Source organism: Carya illinoinensis, chromosome 13 (genome assembly GCF_018687715.1).
Source record: "Carya illinoinensis cultivar Pawnee chromosome 13, C.illinoinensisPawnee_v1, whole genome shotgun sequence".
In the NCBI taxonomy this organism is placed as follows: Eukaryota; Viridiplantae; Streptophyta; class Magnoliopsida; order Fagales; family Juglandaceae; genus Carya; species Carya illinoinensis.
In genome coordinates, this window is record NC_056764.1 from 6,191,412 (window position 1) to 6,217,148 (window position 25,737).

Consider the following 25,737-nt stretch of genomic DNA (forward strand, 5'->3'; position numbering starts at 1 on the left):
GATATTCTTGCCTGTTATTAAAAAAATGAGATTTCTTAGATATTATGTGAAAAAGTATTGAATAGTATAAAATAATAATAAAAAATAAATAAAACATAATGATAAAATAATTAATAATAATAAAGTATTATCTCGTAATACTCCAGAGCATACTTGAGAGAATACTTCACCACCCAAACTAGCCCTTATTATATAAATAAATAAAAATAATAATATATTTTTTAATTAACGTGCGAGACTTCCAAATCATGATATTGCTATGTCTAAAAAAACTTATAAACAGATTTCTTGGGGAAAAAAAAAAAAAAAAATAGATTGGGTTAGTACGATCGGGTAACCTAACTGTAAGAAAGCCCAACGAATTGGGTTTAGGATGCTAGGCCTCATTTAACTAAGCCTACAATTTTTGAAAAACTCAATAGGCTTAAAATTGAGGTGATTAATGAGTACTGGCCCAAACAAAGAGAATTTTAAGTGTGAGAGAGAGAGAGAGAGAGAGACAGAGAAGAGATTAGGTAATACATTAAAGGGATTAACAGGAGCAGAATAACCTTAGCATGGAAACATGCTTTATTTACTTATTACCATTAGTTTTTTGTGGGCACTATACACCACATTATGATATTATCTACTGGTCTAAATACATTGTAATAATAGAGTAAGAGACTATAAAGAATATAACAAAACAAGATCATTGAGAAAAAATTGCCCAGTTCAAATTCCCAAGATATTACAACCAGTTTTTTCCCAAATGCTTTCTACCTAGGCTTGATGACTGGCGTGACTTCACTAACAAGGTTGCTTCCAGATACATCTAATGACACATAAGGATACTTCACTGTAGAGGATGATGATGATGGTGGAGTCACAACTTTTTCCACATCTATGAACATGTGATCTGCTGTTATGGCGTCAGCCTCCGGCATCATACTGCATATGCTTTCAAGTTCTCGAACCACCTCTGCCATTGAAGGTCTTGCATCTGTCTCTTGTTGGCAACACTTGAGGGCCAAGGTTAAAAATTTCACTACACCTTCAGAAGGATAAGACCCCATCTGCCCATCAATGATCGAAAAGATCATACCAGATTGATATGCAATATTAACCTGAAAAGGATGAAAACTATTTCCTTAAAAAATATACATATATCTTACTATTATATTAGATACTGCAGCCAGGGCATCTAAAATGTTTCGTTCAATAATAAAATACTGACCATATGCAAGATATTTGAATCTAGTATGCAAGATATTAAAAACTATTGTGTTTGACAAAGGTCTCACTCAAGGCTGATGGTAACGATTGTTTAAGAAATTCATGTCTGCTGACTTAATGAAGCTAAAACTGAAACTAGCAAAAAAGAAATCCCTCTCAAGTAGTTATAATTATATAAAATGACGTGTAGAGAGAGAGAGAGAGAGAGAGAGAGAGAGTAAAAGCTGCTTCATTATTTTTTATGCTGTAGGAATGACATAAATTACAGAACTACAATTTTACCTCTCTAACAATGTTTTTGCCATGTGAGATTGGCTGCATCCCAGTCAGGAGTTCTAGAAAAACAACACCAAGACTATAAACATCACTTTTGTCCGTCAGCTTATGAGTTAAGAAGTACTCTGGATCTAGGTAGCCCTGCATGCAAAGTTATAACAAAGAATGAGAAGATAAAGAAATAGACACCAGTTACTTTCATCTCTTACGGCATACCATTAAGCCTTTCATCTAGTTTAGGCTCCAATTCTTTCATTTTAAAAACAGAGATATTGATACAAATTGTTTTATAAAAATATAACTTCAACTTATGCAAAAAATCAAATTCTCTTTGCTGAATATCATCTATACAAGTCTTACTGGTGTTCCCATCACAACTGTGGATACATAAGTAGGAACGATCCCTTCAATATCTGCAACTGGGGCAAGTCGCGAAAGTCCAAAATCAGCAACTTTTGCCGTGTACTTAGAGTCCAATAATATATTGCTAGCCTTGATATCTCGGTGAAATATCGGAGGATTAGCATCTGTATGCAGGTAGAGGATGCCCTTCGCTGATCCTAGGGCAATTCTCAATCTCATAGCAAAATTCAGAGGATCTTTAGCATTGGCTGTGTTGTTTGACACACATAAATAATCAATTAGCCCATTTGTATGGAACAAAAACTGAGAGAAGATAAGGCTGTTCTGTTTAGCTCTTAAAGAAAAAGACAAAAAAGAGAGAGGTGGAGGGGAAGTGTGCTGTTGCAAATCCTACATTGCAGTTTTCACTTGCATTCATATGCAATGAACAGCACTCAATGGTGAAAATCAAGAAAAGTTCAACTTAAGGATTATAAGGCTTACCAGAAAGGTTATCCCGTAGAGTACCATTTGACATAAACTCATAGACCAACATCTGCATACACAACAATACTCAGATGAAGCCTTTCCCAAAGGCTAAAAATAAAATAAAATCAATGCAATTTCAGCAACAGAGATCAAGAAAAACTAGTCCTTTTGTCATGAAAGTCAAAAGAATTTTATGGGAGAAAAGTACAGCATATAAAAAGAAAGGGAAGGACTCTATTCTCCTGAGTCTATTGTGGAGATATCCAACTTTTTTTACACTTTTTTAAAAACAAATAGGCCTTATTTCATGAAGAATTTGAATATGCTTCTATATTATCAACGAAAAAAGCTGCACCTGTCATGTAATGTCCCTAGATCGAGTTAATTTCTTCTGTTGTTTGCTATCATTCAAAGCAACTACGTGTGTGGTTTGCGTCTTTCATTTTTAACTTGTAAAGCTTTCATAATTTTAAGTTTTACTCCATTAACTTCCTAAATTGGAAGCAGTTGTGGATCCAGAAATTTATCTCTTGGGGGGTAAATTATTATTAAGATATTTAAAATATATTTTTATATTTTTGTAATGTATATCGTAATATATAATACAATAATATTATAAACATATTTTGGAGCATAAAAAAATTATCAATATATCTATCAATTAAACATGTATAAGGTACATTTATACTAATTAAAATAGATAAGAGTTTTCCTTCTTTAATTAAAATTTTTTTTAAAAAATTAATAATCTATCATTAACTAGAAGGAAAAATGTTAGAAGGTAGAAAAAATTCAGGCATAAAAAAAGATTTGGAGCAATATTGTGAATTCTAATAGAAAAATGATAAACTTGCAACTGTTTTACGACTTTATAACTATCAATTTTCTTTTTTTAGATAGAGGGTAGTTATGTAAAATTGAAATTATTTTTTGGTATGATTGCATTGGTTAATTGTAAAATGAGTTGTAAATGAGTTGTAGGTGTACCATTATCATCTAATAAAAACCAAATTCTACATATGTTTTAAGTTTCCTAAAAGATAATAAGATTCTTATATTTTTGGATAGTTCAGGGTTGTTTGAAAATTTTAAATGTGGAAAATAATTTTTATAAACTTTTCAAAGATATTATCTCCTCATTGATTCAGCAACAAGATTAATAAATACTCTAATTTATTGATTTTCTTTCAATATCATTCGCAGTTGAGATAAGAAAAGGCACCTGTTCGCATTCTTCGTCACAGTATCCAACTAAAGACACAAGGTTTCGATGATGTAACCTTGACAACAATTCTATCTCTGTCAAGAACTCCTTCTCACCCTGCAAGGATCCCTCTTGTGCACGTTTTATGGCCACTACTGAGCCATCAACCAGAATTCCTTTATAAACTTTTCCGTACCCTCCTTGGCCAGCCTGAGTGGAGCTGTTAAAATTGTTTGTAGCTGTAGCCAATTCTCCATAAGAGAAAAACTTCACGCCATCAATTTTCATGGAGGCCTTAGATGCTGCATATTAAATAAAGATCAAACGTTGAAAATGAAAGCACGGTGATAGGCGCTGCATATAAAGATGCTGTGCCCATTGTTTAAAAATGATCGATACAGTTAAGAATCTAAATCTAACTTTCCATTCATATTTCCAAGATTCAGATAGTTTCAGTACAAGTGCAAATACAGATGTGATAACAATGTACAGAAGAAAACTTACGAGCATGTTACAGTTCCTTAAAACAAGTGAATGTAATCCAATGACCAATTCTTAGGCAAAGTAAAAACCCCATTGATATGACTACATACTATCCTGAGATATTTCCTGCTAGAGCAGAACAGGATGCAGAGTTTGAAGCTCATAAACACTGACTCTTTAAAACCCTTTTCAGGATTTGACAAGATTCAATGAGCATACATATAAAAAATGACTCATTCATGCCAAAGGGCCTCATTCAGATGCGTCTATACTATAGTATTTTTTTTCTTCATTTTGTGATTGGACTTCATTCACTGCTCTGATATATGAGGTGTAACCTAATTCCCATATTCAAAAAATCAATAAAATAGGAGGGGAAACACGTATCACATCTCTCTGATAATTCAATGAACAAATGATGACTGGAAAATCAAATAAAATCGCATCCCAAATCAACAAGGATGGGTCATACAATTTCACTCATCAACTTTTGCTCAAGCAAGAAACAATTGTCAAGCTCTTAATTACTGCATGAATTAACATCAAGCATTAAGACAGCGTTTGTTACATATCAATAACTAACAAGTAAAACAGTAAAATAAATAGTGCCATGACCTATCATGGGGTCGAGCAGCCTATAGCCCATTTGTAGGGCCAAAAATATTTGGCCAAACTTTATTTTGAGTTCTGCACTAAGCTTGTTAGGGATTTTAAAATGCTTTCATGTTTAGGCCAAAGTCAGGCCGCTCCCGAGTTAGCAGAATTAATTTATCCTGAGACCAAATAGGTTTATTGTATATGTATGAAGTATTGGAAATATTATACACACAGACACACAGATATTGCATCATATAAGTCAACAACTTTGTCACCAAAATTGTTAACATGGTAATAACTGGTTGTTCCTGAACCTAGAGATGGTCCCAGCCAATATAAAACCCAAGTCTTATGATATGTTTCAGTAGACCTCCTCTCTTAATGATGTTTCTAATCACAGCCCAGTCCAAACTTGGCGGAAACTTGCCCAATAGCATTAGCTGAGAAAAGGTAAGATATTGAGCATTTCAGGCCAGGCTGAGGCCTTCCCACCTCGGGATAAGCTTGGACAAGCATCTCTCGGGCCTGATTAACAGGCCTATTTTGGGTGCAAAATAGAGACAATTGCAGAAACAGTGAGAAATATTACATATCTACCTAAAAATCTGAACATCAGGGGGAAAAAAAAAAAAAAAAAAAAAAAAAAGGAGAGAAGAAGATACTCACCACGACGTTTTCTTGTAATTGCATTGATTTTCCTCACATGCCTTCTCAGTATCAGAAGAAAAACAACAGTGGACAATGTTACTGCACCTGCAATGGCCCCCAGTACTATGCCAGCCAATGCGCCTTTGCTTAAAGAAGACCGTTGAGGGGTGGGAATTGCTGTGGGATTAGTGAATACTATGAGCATAAACTGACTCCAAACTATCCCTCAATTTTCACCTCAAATATGAACACATCAAAGGTAATAAGATCTGACTGTGGCATGGTTTGTCTTTGAGTGGAATCAAGTCATAAGTGATATATGGTGTGAATTTGTAGATGCCTTTCTGTTTAATATTAGACCATGCCTTAATCGACCATGCAAACTAAAAATCATCTTAAACAAGATGAAGCATTGCAGCTTTTTGTTTATGTGCTGGATCACAGAAGTGCAACCATATAACTAAGATGAAAGCATTAAACTGGCAAGATGAAGCCCATGTCACTCAGAGTGACAAGAATAGGCAAGCATTCTATGCACACAAAGACCAGTAACAGAGAATAATGCCATATGCTAAAACGATTTTTTAAAGTATAAAGTAATTCGATGGAATTCAGTAAGTGTTCTGGAGAATACATTCTTCAACTTCTTTTTTTATTTTTCTTTTTTATAAGTTAAATAAATTTTATTAAAACAAATTAAATAGACATAGCCCAAGTACACAAGAACATTCTTCAACTTCTAAAATAAGCATCAATTCTAAATTCAAGAAAGATGTCAAAACGACTTCAGACAAGGGTTTCGAGACAAACCATCTTTGTAAACATCCAGCAGAGTAAGGTTCAGAAGTTCATAAGGTCCAAAGATGGGTTTATCAGGTATGTCCCATGATTCAAACAAGTTCACGAGTCGCTGGACCTCACTATCATTGAAAAGATTATTTTCCGGAAAAAGCTTCAAGTACATTTTCAGCCGTGGTCCTTCCTCCCATTCAAATGAATCGATATGCAGTTGATGAAGGACTAAATCAATACCAGATGTTAAGTAGCCCTCGAAATCAGATTTGTACGGAAGGAAATCTGAGAATCCAGGACTTTTTAACCGATACCCAACAAGCAGAGGTGCAGCACAGGCACAACCATCAGATGTAGGGGAATCTTCATAAGAGGGTGGACAAGAGCAGAGCGATTTGTTATTTGTTGGACCTTGACTTTTACTTTCATCCTCGCTTTCAGATCCACAAAACTGGACTAGATTTGGGTTCGAGCATAAGGGATTCCCTTGAAGCCTAGAAGTCAAGAATCAAAATGTATCACATGATCATTATATAAATGTGTCTTTGCCACATACAATACTAATAAAAAATATCTATTCCAACTCAAAACACTAAAACAAAAAACAGCACACTCTTTTTCCAAGTAGACACCACAGTATGGAGATGGGTTTTATCACACATGAAGATCTACATGAAATAAATTGGGACATTGACATTAGGAAGCAAGTATAGAAGCAAACCAGACAGTGACATTTGGAGGTAGATCAGTACTGCCTGTAATATTTGAAAGCTCATTGTGCTGCAACTCCCTGGAATATGGACGAGGCATAATCAATAGTTTAGAAAATCCAGTAGGTTACAACTTTGAATGTCACAAGGGAGCATGTGGAAATAAGAACAAAGAAGCAAATTTATTTAAGAACAAGGCACTTGAGAGCATGAATATGCACTTCCAAACAAAGACACTTTCAACCAAGGTATTAGTAACACTGTCATTCAGCTCTTACACTGTAAAGTTTTCCATTTTGTTCAAAGTCCTGTTTTGCCAAATGCTGGATGGAATAGAGCCACCTAATGAATTGTTTGCAATTAACCTGCCAAGGGGAACAATTCCAGAATTAAAGTCATTTATTCTATTAACACCTTGAATTCATTGACGTATATGGACTAGTAACTGGAATATCTAACTTGAGGTAAGTGGAAACAAAAGGTTGTATAAATATGAAGTAAATTACAATAACATCGAACAAAAAAGGATGAAACAGCAAGTACTACTCACAGTCTCTGGAGATGAGGAAGGCCCGTAAAGTTGATGGGGATTTCTCCAGTAAGATGGTTGTTGGATAAATCACTGAGTATATTGTTTAAATAATAGATTTCAGAAGTCAAGGGAAATCTTAGTGCAAATTATCTTAAAAAACTGAGAGAAAAATTTGTAAAACTATGGGCCATCTGAAAAATAAATTTAAACAAACATAAAAAGCATGCATATTGCATCTTATTAGGAAGATGCAGAATCTTACATAGTTGTAATATTCTCAGAAAGCCTATCTGGAGGAATGGATCCGTTTAGCTTGTTTGAACTGAGGTCTCTGAATTCAAACAAATATGGTATAAACAAAGTACAAGTAGCTAGCAGATTTGTCTTTGACAAGTAAAGAGAATTCAGCATGAAGCATTTGTATTTTTGAGAAGCTCGTCCTTGACCATATTATAATGACTTAAAAATTAAAATAAAACACAGTGACTTACAGATAAAGAAGTTCTGGTACTCTGCTCATATCGGGCATCTCTCCTTGCAAGTTGCAGTTCCTAAGGCTCCTATTAAACCCAACCAAGATGTAAATCAAAATTTCTCAACATGGACAGGTGAAAATGTGCAAATTTCATGATTCCCATCGTGCATATAAAGCTTCTAAGAACATGAAAGGTTTGTGACAGCTAATGAAAATAGTGTAGCTTCTTTACAACTCAGGTAGATTACATAAAGTCATGTTAGATATCAAACAGCATAGGATTAGTCATAGGAAAATACTGACACGTTCAGTATACCAGTCAGTGATGTTTCAAAAGATGCAATGCCTTCTTGCCAACTTAGTTGGCTTAAGCAACTCCACATCTTTACTCAGTAACATTCCCACTTATATCCCTTTTCAATTGACGTTTGACGAATTAATTTATCAAACAAAATACCATTCTAGCTGTACTAATTTATTTATACATAGCCAGTGTTTTCCCCTTTATTTTAGTTTTTTTATTTTAGGGGAAAAAGAGCTTCTTCTATGATTGGCAAATAAATAAATAAAAAGTTTCAGCCTGAGACCTCAAGGCTTGTACCTTGCTCTGCCGTTGCTTTTGAAACCTAGTTACAAATAGAAGATAATGATATGCACTTACAACTTAACCAACTGGGACATATCGCCATAAGAAGCTGGAATTGTAGCCCCATTGAAGTTGTTGTTATCAAGTTGACTGCAAAACACAAAGATAATGAAACTTTACACCAGAGTACTTACGTAATACCCAGAGTATTTAAGTAATCTTATCTTGTCGGAGAAGGAAAACTTAGAAATCATAACCTTGTTCAAGTTGGGAAGCAAAAGAAAAGAACAACAAATTCATATATTTTGGAAGTAATAACACTTGAGATTAAAATAAACATATTGACACTCAAGGATAATGGGAACCATAATCTGTAAATTTGCCATTTTGAAGCATATCTGACATAAATATATCAAGGATGGTAGGAACCATACAGTATTCGTAATAGTGGCATTTTGGAAAGCTCTGGTGGCAGATACCCTGATAAATTGTTATTATCAAGAAGCCTGCATTTGCAGAGCTGAAGTTGGTCACTGATCTCATGAATTGTACACAGAAAGATGAATCAACATTAAATATGACCAATCAATGGCTTACAAGTGAAGAAGACTTGGCAATTTGTATAGCTCTGGCGGGATTTGCCCACTGATTGAATTGTTGTTCATGTGACTGCTCACATGGGACAAAAGAAAAACAGGACAGAATTTAGAGGGAAAAAAAAAAGGGTGAAGTAGGATTAGTCAATACAGTACTATTTTGAGACAATATGTGAAAACACTCACAAATGCCTTGTTTTGTTCAAATTTGCAAATGAGATGGGTATTGGTCCTGATATGTTGTTCTCGTCAATTTGTATTCTGTCCAACTTTGGAAGATAACCAAGCTCTTCAGGAAGTGGACCTGTTAATTGGTTTCCATTCAGAAGCCTGGACACAAGGAGTAATAAATATGGAATCAGAGAAAAAGCCAATGTATTGCATTTTAAAAATTTGGAATATTAAAATACCAGATATTCAGAATCATGCCAACATATCAGGTAAATTAGTTCACACACGGATTATCTCTAATACTGTGTAGAAATCAAAATTTTGGAATACATTAACTCGTATCTTGTCTGCCTTTTTTAATGGAATAAGCATGAAATCATGTGATAATGATATTGAGTATCCAACCTCTCACATAGAGAAAAACAATCAACTTACAAGAGTTCCAAAGACGCAAGATTGCCTATCTCCTTGGGTATACTCCCACTTATGTTGTTCCACATAAAGTTCCTTTAACAGAGCACATAGAGAAAGTAAGATACATAAATCAAAAACCACTACAGGGTAGAGAAGTTTTTTTCTAGAATATCAACTGAAAGAGGTATCCATAAACGTTTTTCCAGAAAAAGATGTGAAGCACAAAAAGTATATTTCAGAGATGCTTCGCCTTACAATATTGTCAGGTTTGATAAGCGGCCAAGCTTTGACGATAAATTTCCTGACAATTCCATTTTCAGAAGTTGTCTGCAAAGAGAGGTCCAAATAAAAATTATTAAAGCATCAATACAAATTTTTCAATAGAACTGCCCATTTATTAATAATGCCAAGTTTTGTCGAAGTTGATAATCTTATAGTTGAACTTTTGGCTAGTACAAATCTTAATGATGCTAGTCAAGAATAATGATTGAGTCAATGGCCAATCATTATTGATGCTTGTCATAAGTATTTTTTGAATAAAAGGAAAGAACACTAAAATTGTGGATAATATGAATGCATTAACCACATCTACACCATACTCCAAAGAATTAGTCAAAGTTATAATTAAAGCTCCTTGGAATCACCTATAAAAACTAGTTCCATCTAGTAAATATCTTATACTGAACACGATGCTCATGCAATGCCTTTACAATTCTCACACCCAATGTGGCACTAAATACAATATGGGATGTCACAATTACCCCACTTCCTACTTAAATCTTTGGCAACCCCATCAGGCCCCACATCATGATCCAGTGCTAAGTTAGCTCTACCATTTATCGCAATCAAGGGATTCGCCAACCATATCTGCGTTGTAGTCCTAAACACAAGTCAAAATTATTGTTAAAACTCCCTGCAATCACTTGTAAAACCCGATCACTTAGTAAACAACCTGTGTGGAATTCGGCTATAACGCCTTCACAAGTCACCTACCTAACATGGGAATTGACATGAATCTGAGAAATGACAAGGATAAAGTACGGATTCATTCAGACATGTAAGGGATAGTTTCTAGCAAAATTGAGAAACATGTGTCCTATATTAAAAAAATAAATAAAATGAACATAGCCACAATTTTCTGTAATATTCTTCTATTTTTATTGATAATTTTCTGTAACATTCAATGAACTAAAGAACCAAGAAAGTTTGTTCCATGGCACCAACTAATATGCGTAGATATGCAAGTGGAATAATATGCGTTTCATCATGCAAGGGGACCACAGAAACAAAGAAAGAACAATTAAGTAAAGTGAAATAAATATGAAAATTATTTGCATTAATAGTCCTCCCTGATATCAATAAAAGATGGGAAAAGGCTAAAATCATACAATTTTAGAACATATCGATATCCATCATTTGAAGTCCCATTGGAGCACACAATCCCTGTCCAATTTGATGTGCAAGGATCTCCTCGATTCCAATTTCTCAGATTGTTATTTGGATCTATCAAGCTTCTCTTGATTTCCTCCAATGCCTTCACTGCAAATTAATACAAGTGTTAACCATCATTAGCTTGAATATTGCAAAGAAAGAAGACTTATTTCAAAAATATAAATCAAAATTGTTAGCAGAGCCAAGTTTGAACATACACACTTTACAACTCAACCATATGTAGCACTCTTCGCCACTCACTAGAGGGAAGTGAGTATTTGATATGTGAAATTACTACAAATCACTTGTTAAAGGATTCACATGGCTAAGATCACTTGTTGTTAGAACTTTATTTCTTTGAGCCATAGCTGTAGATTTTAATGTGCTTGGTTTTCATGACTTTCTTGTTTCCATTTCTTCTTCCTAGATAGGTGTTACCTCTTGGATACCATCTTTTGTCCTTGGGATATGCCTATTCTTATCAATATAATCGTTTACTTATAAAAAAAAATAAAAAATAAAAAAAAAATAACATAACTAAAACACGCCTCGATGTGAAGTGAGAGCCCCTTAAACAAGCATTCTCTCAAGAGTTTCATGCCAAAAGAAGCTAAGGAAAAATCACCTTCCTCCGGATGAGTGATGGAATTCTGTGCTCCGGCGAGTAGTGAAGAGCAACACAACCATGAAATAAAACATATTCCATAAGTCCAGGCTGTTGATTGATACATCTCAAAAAGACTGCCGGACTTTCAAATTTCTCCTAGCATCCAACTTTGGGAATTGTTGTAGCATGCGAGTTCTCCACCTTATAATAGGAAATAAGTATCAATACTTATTTGATTGAATGCAAAACAGCTGATTATATACGAAGGAAAACAAATATTAGCTTTTCGAACACTGGGAAACAATGAAAACCCAAAAAGAACAGCAATGAAAAAGCTCCAGTCTCTAGACAAAAAAAAAATAAAGAAAAAGGCTCAAAAAATCCTGCCCCATACAGCTTGAGGAGAAGCAAACGAATCAAACTGCGAGGAAAATGGAGAAACCTTTACAATAAGAAGATTGTATGCATATATATATATAGTTGAAATCGTATCAGAATGATGGAAGCATATACGGCATATAATGTACAGTTGAATATGAACCCGGAGATAACTTGTGCAATAAACAAATGGTTAAGTACCGTATGAAGTACGGTATCTTTCTGAACAGGTCGCCATTTGAAATGCTCAAGCTTTTGCTGCTGATGCAGATTGTTGCCATTTCTTTCACTCACCGAAGAATTTGAATATTAACCCCGCGGGAGAATCTCCAGCGAAAACGGTTTAAAAAGGGTTAGCTAATTGGCTACAGAGACGGGTCAGAGTATCAGTAATTTATATGCATGATTTCTCTTATTCAGCAATACAAAATGCTTGAGCATTGACCAAACTAAAAGGGTTCATTAAAAAGTAGAGAAAAACAGTGCGATGGTAATACAGGTGGAAGAGAGGAAAGCTCGAGATAGACATAAGCTAATACTCAAGGTGATGAGATGAAAGAAAATTCACAACTAGGTTGGCCCAAACTAAGCCGAGCAGATATGGTGACGACGACGGAGGCGATAAGGTCAAATGTTCAAAATTGTAATTCGCTGATTGGATTAACTCCGTTGACATTTTCCAAAATTTGGAAGAGCCCAAAAGTCAATCAACTTTTTCGGTCAAAATTACCGACCTTTCAAAAAAGGTTGCGACCACGAGTCCACGACCTGGTATACCATTCCTTATTTAATCCTTAATTGCATTCAAACCCAATCAATTGAGTTAGGATTCTCAGCCTCATTTAACTAAGCAATGTTATACTAATAAGTAAAGAGAAAGACAAATACTTGTTATAAATTAATTATATAAAAATAAATTTAAAAAATAACGTAATTTAATGTAATATGTTATATTTTAAAATTATTTTTTATATCTAACATATTATATAAAATCATGTCATATTATGAATTTACTTTTCTATAATTCTTTATATCTAAATGAGATTATGTACACCAGTGTTAATTAGCATAGAATTTAATCATATAATATTTCATTTTCCATATTGTAAGATCATATATCCATATTTTAAAATCATGTAATAATTTCGGGATGTAACATTTCTTTTTCCAACAACATGCCCACCTCCTTTGGCATATATAGAATTTTAGATTTGGTGGGGACCATTCATCTTCTCTCCTATACATTTAGCTTCTTCTTCTTCTTTTTTTCTTTGGGTTTTCTTCTCTCTCTCTTTGTATTTGTATTCTTTTGCGACTTGAAAGTATAGATTGTATTCAAGTGACAATTAATAATATTTGACTTTCAATTCATATTTAAAAGAGAAGTACTACAGTCATAAATATATCTCTAAAAAAAAAACTCAAATTGACACAATTTTATATAATACTAGGTGGGAGTAACGTGCAAAGCATGTTTATCTAATTTTATGAAATGATTATTTGTAAAAAATAATATATATTTTATAAAAATTATTGATGTCACTTAATAATTTAAGGCATATTGGAGAAAATAAAAAAATTAGTTTAAAATATCATATAATCCAATACATGTTTATAACATCTATAATTTTAGCAAAGATGTATGCGAAAAATTTAATAAAAGTTTAACACAAACGGTAGTTTAAAATATGTGTCGTTTGATGTTTGTATTATAATTCATCAATTTATGTCATCTTGTAGACAATCAATAGAGACAACATTGAAATTCTTATTTTGCTGTTGGTTGAGTCAATCAGGGACAACACAAAGTTAAAACATAATCTTTTTATAAAATTTGTGGTATAATATTTTCTATATATAGCATATATATAAATCATAAAATATATTTTGAAATTGTTGACCGAATTTACTCTTTCTTGATTAGCTCAAGAATCACGGCCTTTGTCACGTGCCTATCAAAGCAAGCCTACGTATAGAATATGACTTAGCGGAAGCTACGTCCTACTACCATGGAAAAAAAAACACTTGATTAAACACACTTGTATTATATATTATATGAGATTTTTAAATTTGAAATACTCAATAATCTGAGTTAATGAAACGTATAATATATGTATATTATATTTAAGGATTCACATCTTATGCACCTAATACGTGTATATGTTAAGGAGAAAGAGAAAAATATAATAACTAATATTTAATTACTTATTATTATATAAACTATTAAGTATTATAATTATTGAGATTAATAAATCATATAACAATATTGAATGCTATCTCTCTCAACATTTATGTCTTCATTTTATGTGTCAAACCGTTAAAACAAACGGTGTTAACTTTAACGGAAAAACAAGAAAAACCGTTAAAACAAGATTTTCCGTTTCATACACACTTTTTATATATAGAAGATATTAAAACTATTTTACAATAAAAATAATTTTATAATTTAATATACTTTATCAAGATACACCAGTTTCTAGAGTCTTTTTATAGCTAAAAGTATTTTCATTTCCCAACAAACTGCCAATCAAGATAGTGACAATTTAGCTATATTCTAATTTGATGTTTGTATTGGAAGTTGTTTTAGTTCTTACACAATTATATTTTAAGTCGAGTGTATTTCCATAAACAATATATATATATATATTAATAAATTATTTTATTAAAATATCTCTTATTTAAAATAAGATGAATTTAAAAAAAGTTACATGTATATCAATAATTAAAAAGGCCTAAAAAAGTATTAATAATGTGCTTGTATCCTTCAGTTATATATTCTATGCCCCCAATCTATAAATTTGCCAATGATGTCCCGTATATGATACATTGATGTGATATCTATAGCATACAGTTTCTTTTGAGAAGATCAAATAATACTTTTCATAGTAATATTAATTATTATTATTATTATTATTATTTTATATAATACGGCGTGATTGAAAAGAAAATATTTTAATTATAAAGAAATTATATAAAAATAAATTTATAAATTGATGTAGTTTGATGTAGTATATTAAATTATAAAATTATTTTTATTATAAAATAGATCTAACAAATTTCATAAATTCACATCAATTTATAAATTTATTTTATATAATTTTTTTATATTTATAACAGTTCTACGACTAAACATACTTGGGGCATTTTCTTTCTCCATTAAGCATACTTCCAAAACATATTCGGATTGGAAAAAGCTACACCCACTCATAAATCCTCCCTATACTCCATCTCGACTTACGCACGTTTTAAAATTAAAAAAATTCTTCTTCTCCAAGAAGGAAAAGATAGATCTGCTCTTGCATTCCACCATTTCCCAAACAACAGATCTACTTCAAGCTTCCACTCCCGAACTCCACCCTCTCCCAAACCGAGGCCTCCATCAACATTAGCTCTGCTCCAAGAAGGAAAAAATAGATCTTGGAAATCAATAGGTGAGTATCAGTTATCAAACCATTTGGGCTCTCTCATTTTTAAGAGTTTCTCAAAGGCATTCAATCTAAACTCAAGCATCAATCAAGTTTTTCGTTGAGCAAAGAAATCAATCGGATCATCTCCTTTGAAAGCCCTTTAGGGATCAAATACAAATCGATGACCATCTTGAAATTGAATTTCTTATCATACTCAACGTTACAAAGAATTTCCTGGATTTTCTCACTGGTCGTAGATGTTGATAGTGCAATGGTAGTAGTTGAAATCGAGGACTTACTAGGTGAAGTAGAAGAATTCAGACCCAAATATCCAACATCCACTGGAATCTTGAAGGGCCTTGAAGTTGGGATTTTGGGGTTTTGGAACTTGAAAATTGGGGATTTTGGGTGGAACGCTCTTGGGAGTTTAGGTGATTCATAGTTGGGTTTGGGTCCTTTGGGAGATAAGCATGAAATGGTAACGTTAGCCAAGAAAGAAGCCATGGTTGTAGTCTGGTTCGGATAGATAGCGTCGGTATAGGGTTTGGGTGTTTAGCATTGGTGGGGGTGTTTCAGAATCGGTGCACAAAGTGTGCTTGTAAGAAGATTTTTCTGTTTCAAATATGGAAAACTTTGGATGCAGGATACTTGGTATACACTCCGCACGAACTAATGGCAGGAGTCTATGAGAAAAATAATACAGTGCATTTAAAAGATTTCCTAAACTAGTGCATTTCATCATCTGCTCGTTTCATGCTGTGAGACACTGAAAGATTCAGAAACCCATATCGTGCTCCCCTTCCCAGTTTCCTCCCTCTCCCTCCTCCATCTGAATGAAACCTAACCCCCGCCATCTTCCTCCTGTTATACGCCTAAGTCAAGGGGATTGTAAGGGCTACATAGGTTAAGGAATTATTTATTTTGTTGGGGTCATTTTCGTATTTCCATGTCTTTATTTTCAGTTGGGTCTCAGAATTAGTCAATGAGCTGTTAGTGTTAAAGGATCTTGACCTGTTAGTGGCAACTTACCAGTCATGCACTAATCTGTGCACGTAGGGAAGTTATTTTCAATTATTTCTAGATTGTAATTTCTATTTAAGTCAGATTCCATTATGAATGAATTCATGCTTTTGAATCCCAAATTTGCCGACTGTATCTCTGGAGGTTTTTGTCTCCTCGAGTTGCCAGATTCTCTTGATTTGAATTGCTAGGACCATAACAAGTTGATATCAAAGCCAGGGTTCCTGCGACATGGCTGAGGGTACACATTTATTACAACTATCTGAAGCAGTAAATACATTACACGGGAGACTGCCACATTGAATGGAGAGCAGGTCAAGCACGAAAGACTTATAGAGGGAGTATTACAGCAACTTAACAACTTGGCATCAAGCTAGGGGTGGGCAGCGGGGCCCCAGAACCGGCTGACCCGCCCCGTTCGCCCCGCCCCCGCATAGGGCAGGGTGGGGCGCCCCGCACCGTTAGGGCCGGGGCGAGGCCCCCTGGCCCATATGGCCACCCCCAGCGGAGGTGGGGGACGGAAACGGACTCCCCCCGGTCCGTTTTTCCCCCGCCCCGCACCGGTTATATATATATAATATATAATATATTATATATTATATATTATATAACCAGATACTTAAATGAAACGGCGCCGTTTTGTGGTGGACGAAACGGCGCCGTTTCATTTCAGGGGTTTTATTATTAACCCACTAACTGAAATGGCACCGTTTTGTCCACCACAAAACGGTGCCGTTTCATTAATGGGTTAACCCTAACCCAAACCCCCCCCCCCCCCCAGATCCCCTGATTCCCCTCCCCTCCCCTCTCGAGTCCCGAGTCCCCCTTCGGCCTTCCCCGTTTGCAACGTCCCCGTGTTCAGTGTTCCCTCCTCCCACCGGCAACCAGTCCATCCGCCGCACGTATTCCATCCTCCTTCTCTCTCGTACGACGCACGACACCGGACGTACGCCGCACGGTAAATTTTCTCCGTTGATTTTTTATTTTTTATTTTGAGTTTTGATCGGAGATTGGAGGTAGGATGGGGTTGAATCGGAGATGGAGGATGGGATTTGTGAATTGTGTGTTGTGGATTCGTGTGATTGTGTGATTGTTTCGGATTGGTATTTTTTTGGATTCATTAGATTATTATTATTTTTTTTTTTGTAAATTTGATTGAAACCCTAACCCCTAAATTGATTTAGGGGTTAGGGTTTCGGATTGGAACCCCAATTTTTTTATGGGGTTTGGAAACTAGTTTGTAAACTATTAAAAAATTGAGAATAATAAGAAATGTAACAATTAAATTCAATATTTCCATTGCATTTGACGGGATTAATATATTTAAACTAGATAGGGTTATAGATTCATATTAGTTGTCAAAGTCAGTTGAAGGTTTGTTGTGATATATGCTGGATATGAAATGTAATCTCTATTGTGAGTTGTTTTGAGCTCTTTTTATTTTTTATTTTTATTTTTTTGAAGTACTATTGGCAATTAGCTTTCTTTTAAACAGTCTAAAGTTGGCAATTTTGTTGGAAAGAATTAGTAGATCTGGATTGTTTGATCAACTAATCCATTGCACTAATTGATTCAATAGGTTATTAACTACTCATCATATGTTTTACGTGGAATAGTTTAAGGGCAGATTTGGTAAATAAGATAAGAATTTTGAGTTCATGAGATAAAAGTTTAAAATATTATTTTTTAGTATTATTATTGTTTTGAAATTTGTAAAAAGTTAAATTATTTATTATATTTTATGTGAAAATTTAAAAAAATTATAATGATAAGATAAAAATTTTAAATTAAAATGAGAATTTTGAGTTGAGATGTGTCTTTTAAATCTGTCCTAAGTCATTGCTATTAAGTGATTTGCAAATCAAATCATTTAAAATGTATATACGTACTACATCATTAATTAAGTGTAATTAAAAATAATAAAATATATCATTCATGATATATATTTTTTTATTAAGGTGTGCTAGCTGTATACCTCAAGATAATAATAAATTATCATTTTAGTTAAGAAGGCAAGTACAATTGTCTTTTGGAAGGAAACCATAAAAAAAAAAAAAAATCGTACAGCTAGTGGTATATATATATACACATTAATTATAGGTGTTTAATTCTTAGGGACAACTTGTCCGAGGCACATCCTATTCAAGCATCTTCCTTTCTTCTTCCTGGGGTGTTAACTTAGCTTGCATCAAAGGTGAGCACCTTTTTTAGAATTTTTAATCAATTCTATAACCTACTCTAGCTTTAAAATTTTTTAAATATATATAAAATATTAACGTTAAATAATTATACAGTTGATATTTTGTTAGAACAAAATTTGTCACTTTCAACATATATTTATAAAATATCATACATATTTAGGCGACAACTATTGGGTTGGTAACGTTGATCATGTAAGAAAATCATATTCATTTATTGATGCATGACACATTAATATGTTTAAAATTATATTTGAGGGTCCTTCTCATGCTGTAAAGAGTTAAAATAAAAATCTTTATATTTATGTATGTGAGTGTCGGAAATGTTGATTTCACAAAATATTAGAATAAGTATTTGAGTTTGAATCATGACATTACGTTAAAATAAAATAACAAAAATTGACGGGTTATTTATTTATGACAAAAGAGTGGTAAGAATTAAAGATCATAATCAAGAGAAAATCACTAATTTGTATAGGTTATTAATTAAAAATAATACATGCATGAATTGAGACGTTTGGTGTCTGTCAAGATCATAATAAAGTGAGTGAGTGAATATTCATTTGTGTAATCATGAAAAATAATATTAGGGGTTTCAATCAATGAGGGGCCTAATTTGATTGTCGGGTTTCGGATTGGAACCCCAATCCGAGCGGGTTTCGGATTGGAATCCCAATCCGGGGTTCCAATCCGAAACCCAATTATTTTTTTAATATATTTGGTTTTGTATGCAGTTTGCCCTGATTGTATTGGATTGCACTTTGAATTTTATTTTTATTTATTTTTGTTGGAGAACCAGGAATGTTTTCGAATTTCAGTGATAGCTCGCCTTCCCCAGCCAACACCCCTACCCTAGAAACTAACTCTACTCCTACCCCTATAACGAGTACACCTTGCCCTGCTTCGAAGCCCACACAGGGCAAGAAACATGTATCCATAGTTTGGCAACACTTTACCAAACTAGAGGGTGGTGACCCCAATAACCCACAAGGTAAATGTACTCACTGTGAAAAATGTATGGATGTCACTATAGAAAACATGATACATCCCAGTTGAAGGTCCATCTAGAGGAACAATGCAAGAAGAGTCCAATTTTAAAATCTTTAGTAGAGAAGGATCAATCTAGACTAGATTTTAAAATGGCGGATGGGAGTAGTGGGGCGGAGGGGCCAACATTGAAGAGGTATACGAAGTACAACCCCGATAAGTGTAGAAGGAAGTTAACTCGTATGATTGTCATGGACGAGCTGCCTTTTCAGTTTGTGGAGGGTAAAGGGTTCTAAGAATTTGTCCAAGAGTTGGAACCGAGATTTGTACTTCCTTCTCGTCACACCATGGCAAAGGATATAAAGAAGATGTACCTCCGTGATAAAGATGTTTTGAGGGGCCAATTGGCAGGTTTGGTAGTTTGCCTCACTACCGATACTTGGACTTCAATCCAAAATATGAATTCCATGTCGTTGACTGTGCATTTTGTTGATGCTGATTGGGTTCTGTACAAGAAAAATTATTAAATTTTGTCAAATAACTGATCATAAGGGTGAGACGATTGGAAAGGCCTTGGAGGCCGCAATAAAGGAGTGGGGGTTGAAAAATGTTTTATCTGTTTCAGTTGATAATGCGTCGTCTAATGATGTCGCATTGGGATATCTAAAGAATTATCTTAAAGATGCAAATAAGACATTCTTGGGTGGTGAATACTTGCATGTTAGATGTGCTACACATATTTTGAATTTAATTGTGACTGGGGGGTTGAAAGATGTTGATGACTCGGTTGCACGATTTAGAATGGTTGTGAAATGGGTGAGGTCTTCTCTTTATAGATTAGAGAAATTCAAAATTGCTGCAAAGGTTGCGGGCATAACATCGAAGAAGGGTCTTTGTACTGATGTTCCTACCAGATGGAATTCAACCTTCTTGATGTTGAAGGCGGCCCAAGAATATAAGACAGCCTTTCAATTATTGGGTGATGAAGACATCCAATATGTCAAATACTTTGATGAGCACGGAGGATCACGAAAGCCTAATGATGACGATTTGGTGGTAGTTTCTACTTTTGTTGATTTTCTTAGATTATTTTATGATGTCACATTGAATATATCTAGTTCTTTGTACCCTACATCCTATAGGTTTTGTCAACAAATATGTAGGGTAAAAGAAGAATTAGAAGATATGCGTAGGGGTTCTAATGAAAGGATGAGGGGGATGGCAGTGACCATGATGCTAAAATATGACAAGTATTGAGGAGATTTGACTAGAATGAATATTTTCTTATATGTGGCTATTATTCTTGATCCCCGTCTGAAAGTTTCAGGCTTGTTATATGGGTTGGGACTTGTTCACGATCAGGTATGGACTAAAATTATTGGTGAATTGGCCCGAGATACCCTGAAAAAATTGTATGACGAGTTTATGGCAATTAAGGGTGGTACTACATCGAAAACACGTACACCGACTCCAACGCCTTCTACAGACACCATGATGGGGCCTCCTACAAAGAAGCGCACAATGCCGTGGACTAAGACCCTCGCACAGAATCTCACACTAGTCCATCAATCTACAGAGGTCGTTTCTGAGTTCGACAATTATTTGTCAGCGGATATGGTCCAAGATGATGATGATCATTTTGATATATTAGGATGGTGAAAGAATGCCTCAAAGAAATATCCCATCATTTCTAAGATTGCCCGCTGTATTTTGGTCATCCCTATTAGCACCATTGCCTCAGAGTCAGCCTTTAGTACCAGAGATCATATATTGGATCCTTTCCGTAGTTCATTGTCTCCTACAACTGTAGAAACATTGATATGCACACAGAGTTGAACGATAGGAAATGATATTCATGTTCCAGATATTTTAGATTTTAAGGAGACCGATGAGGGTGGTGATCAGTCTGGATTTGGACCACCTGGTAATTATTTTCTATTTTATTATTTTAATTTATTTATATTCATTTCCATTTCATCGTTATTAATTTTAATATTAATTTTTGTAGTAACACATGAGACGTCTAGTACCTCTGCAACATAAAAATGTGCGCAAGCCCAGGCCGCCCCAACTGTCACACCTAAGGGTGGCAATATGTTATACGATCCGTTAACCCAACATGAATACGACACGATAATAGCGAGTTAGGATTTAGTCTTAATGGGTTCGGGTCAAAATGGGTTGACCCGTTAAGACACGATTGCTTAACGAATTGATAACGGGTTAACCCGTTTTGACCCGTTATAACTCGATATGACACGTTAAGAAAGTTAAAATTATAATTATACCCTTATACTTAAAAGTAAAATTGTTATAATTTTAATTTTGATATTTTTATTATTTGGATTGTAATTTTAGACTTGTAATTAGTTTATAATTTTTATAGATATTATAATTTTAACATTTATATAAAATTATACTAAATTTAATCAAGTCAAACGTGTTAATTTCGGATCTATTCAATCCAGTTACATAAACATTTTGAAACGAGTCATATTGTATTGTGTTAACTTATTTCGTATTATTCACTAATGGGTCAAAACGGGTTGACACGACACGACCTGTTAGGTTAATGGGTCATGTTAGGGTTTAAGATCTTGACACGATAAGCTTAACAGGTCGGGTTAGGGTTTACCTATATTGTATAATATGTATGCTTTGACACGACACGAACACGACCCATTAACACGATTTGACACCCCTAGTCACACCTCTTGACTCAAAGACAAGCCATAGCTGACAAGCCTCTTTAAAATATTCAATTTTTAATTATTTGTTCAAATTTTGTATTCAATAATTTGTAATGTTGATACAATGTCCCTTGGACACTTTTATGTTTGTAATTGTTTAGCCTTTCAATTTTGTAATAACTTAGTTATTATTATTAGTTTATTACATATTAGACTCTTAGACTGGTAACTTTTATTAGCCATAAAATCAATTACCATTCATAACATTTTTTTTTTATTTTGGTTTTTAATTTTTTTTTTCCTTTTTACTTATAATTTTATGGGCTGAAAAATGAAAATGGCCTACAAGCTTTTTTTGGGCCTTTCAATACATACTTGTGAGCCATTTTGGCCCATTGCTGAGGTTTCTGGGCCCAAAATGGCCCAGAAATTGCTTCCATTTTCTGGGCCGAAAATGGCCCAGAAGGAGGGTGAGGGGGCAGACGGATTGCCCCCCCCACCCCGTACCCCATCAAGTGGGACGGGGTACCCCGCCCTCGCACACCGGGGGCGGGGGATGGGGGAGATTTTCCCCATCCACCCCATGCGGGGGCCGGGGGGGTCTATCCCGCACCGTATGGTGAGGGTAGCACCCCTACATCCAGCTATGATAACTTGGTGCAGATTAGATCTAAGCTTAGTTCGGGTAAGGGACCTTCACATAATGTGAAGGTTAATGTTAACCCCCTTGTTTGATGGACATGGTGGAATTCAGGCAAGGACCCTCTAGTTGGACTTCCCTCGTTTTGATGGGGGAGATCCCAATGAATGGATCTTGAAGGTGCAACAATTTTTTTACATATTGTCAAATTCTGGAGGATCATAAGATGGAGATCGCATCTTTCCACATTGAGGGGAAGGTGCTGACTTGGTATTACTGGTTGAGGAATCCACCCCGGTAGCAAGTTGGGAGGATTTCTTGAAGGCTTTTCGCATTAGATTTAGACCTTCGACATATGAGGATTGGATAGGAACATTCACCAAGTTGAGACAAACCGGGAGTGTAGAAGATTATCAAACTGCCTTTGAGTTCTTGTCAAACAAAATAAATGGGGTAAGTAAAGAGTTTCGTATAAGTAGTTTTTTAAGTGGCTTAAAGGATGAACTGAGAATTATTGTTACCCTGTTTAAACCAAGTACCCTCTCAGTTGCATTTGGTTTGGCTCAATTGCAAGAAGAAGAGGTTGGAAGAAGACGGTATCAGTACCGAAACACCCAAACCCAAGATAATTTTTATCCAAACTCATACAAGCAACCTTCACTTAGATTACTTGGACCAAATCCCATACCAAGACTATCAGCTCCACCAAATTAGAGCAAAGGTTTGGAACACCCTTCCAACGAAAATGGGTTGTATAGCTATTAGGCTTTGATTTTAGTGTAGAATATCGCAGTAGGAAAGGAAACAAGGCAGCAGATGCACTCTCCAGGTTATCTAATGAAGAAGAGGTCCCAAGTCAACAAATGTAATTGATTGTTCATGAAGAAGCCAAAGCCGTTAGCATGGTTATAGTTAACTAGTGGGAAGGGCTCCATCAAGTGTACAACCAAGACCCCCAGTTGCAGAGGTTACTCAGCAACTACCATCAAGGTGGACTAGACCCTCTTAAGTACTACTAAATCTGGGGAGGGCTTATATTTTATAAATGGCAGTTACACTTGGGAACCCTAAAGGCATAACAATAACAAGTAGGGCAACAATTCTACAACAGCCCTATGGGAGGACATACTGGATCACATAAGACACACTCCAGAATCAAAAAAGAATTATTTTGGCATGGCATGCGGAAAGAGGGTCTCTACAGCCATTGCCCATACTAAACAAAGCATGGGTGATATCAGTATGGACTTTGTAGAGGACTTGCCTCAATCCAAAGGTTACAGTATAATTATGGTCGTAGTAGACAGGTTCAGGCAAATATAGCCATTTCATACCACTGGCTCATCCATACACAACAGAAATAGTCGCAAAAGCATTTATGGATAACATATTCAAGTTACATGGTATTCCACAGAGCATAGTTAGTGATAGAGATGCAATATTCACAAGCCAGTTTTGGAAAGAAATTTTTCATTTAAGTGGGACAAAGTGACTGATGAGTTCGGCATACAATCCTCAGATGGATGGTCAAACAAAAGCAATGAACAAATGGTTAGAGGGGTACCTTCGGTGCTTTACCAGTGATAGACCCAAGGATTGGGCTAGTTGGCTAGCTTTAGCCGAATGGTCATATAATACCTCAGAACACTTCTCAACAAGGTTGTGTATCGTCTAGTGCCACCTCAGCTTCTTCTGTATGAGCTTGGTTCAACGGCAATGCAAGCAGTCGAAGAAGAGATGAGAAGCCGAGATTTCATTCTGACTTTGGTGAGAGAAAACCTACAGGAAGTTCAAACAAGGATGAAACATTATGTAGATAAGAAGAGGACAGAACGATAATACAGTGTAGGAGATTGGGTCTATTTGAGGTTAAGTCCCTATCGGCCAATGATAGTTGCTGTGAGAAGAAGCTTGAAGCTTTCTCCGAGATACTTCGAACCCTTTTAGATCATTCAGAGGGTCAAAAAGGTTGCTTATAAACTAGATCTACCCAAAGAATCCAAGATCTATCCGGTAATCCATATATCCTGCCTTAAAAAGAAGCTAGGGGATCAGATAAACTGTGACGCCCCCAAATTCCGTTTGGGATCAAACGGACATTTGAAGCGTCGAGACATGCAACACAATGTTAGTTGCCCCCGTTCATGACATATAAGATGCAATGTTCTTAACATGTATCTAACAATATGCAATATTCGCAGCGGATAAATTTTTTCTTTAGCAATACTATGCACCAAATTGAAAATATCTCAAATGCTTAAAACATACTTCATACATAAAAATCCATCGAACAACTAAGATCACAACACTAGTCCAAAATGGTTATGATCCAAAAAGTACTAGAGATGTAACTCCATCGTACAAGTAGTAATTTACGTTGACTACTATATTAACATTGATGTCGTACCGTCGCTTAGTCAACTGTGCCTAGTTGGTCAGCTCCTGATCCTCCTTCAGGTCCTGTAACAAGATCAACCATTCGAGAGTAATGGTAGTTGAGACTACCACAGTGAGATTTGATTACAAATCTTAGTTAAGTTAACAACAACTTCCACACAGGCTAATGATGCATGGATGACAGTAAAAGTATGAATGTATAATCAAATTCATAAGTAATTAAAGCATAACTTGACGTACAACATAACATAATTGACATAACTTAAATTAAAACGTGAACTGAACTTGACTTGACATGAACTTGATCTGAAACTTGTCTTAACACAAACTTGTTCTAAAACTTGACTTAACATGAAAAATGCATACTCTACAGTTGTTGTGGCCCCATGTATTCTACGTGTAAATACATACTCCACAGTTGTTGTGGCCCCATGTATTCTACACATCACAAT

At 35.0% G+C, this 25,737-nt stretch overlaps 1 protein-coding gene across 5 annotated transcripts; it reads right to left on the reverse strand.

The window, feature by feature from the left end:
* Positions 1-532: 532 nt before the first annotated feature.
* On the reverse strand, positions 533-12,532 carry LOC122291755 (probable LRR receptor-like serine/threonine-protein kinase At1g06840). Of its 5 annotated transcripts, none has more exons than XM_043099719.1 (21): positions 12,148-12,532; positions 11,587-11,769; positions 10,919-11,069; positions 9,786-9,857; positions 9,552-9,623; positions 9,132-9,275; positions 8,947-9,018; positions 8,784-8,855; positions 8,425-8,499; positions 7,780-7,848; positions 7,551-7,619; positions 7,307-7,378; positions 7,035-7,121; positions 6,768-6,836; positions 6,065-6,540; positions 5,273-5,431; positions 3,545-3,828; positions 2,338-2,389; positions 1,852-2,102; positions 1,498-1,632; positions 533-1,106 (listed from the first exon to the last, which is right to left on the reverse strand). In XM_043099719.1, the coding sequence occupies exons 2-21, from the start codon at positions 11,690-11,692 to the stop codon at positions 759-761; spliced, it is 2,835 nt and encodes a 944-aa protein (XP_042955653.1). In that variant the 5' UTR covers positions 11,693-11,769; positions 12,148-12,532; the 3' UTR covers positions 533-758. The 5 variants fall into 5 exon arrangements, with proteins under 5 accessions (XP_042955653.1, XP_042955655.1, XP_042955656.1 ...); XM_043099721.1 differs by having other exon boundaries at positions 11,587-11,819; XM_043099722.1 differs by lacking the exon at positions 12,148-12,532 and adding an exon at positions 11,963-12,078.
* Positions 12,533-25,737: the final 13,205 nt, after the last annotated feature.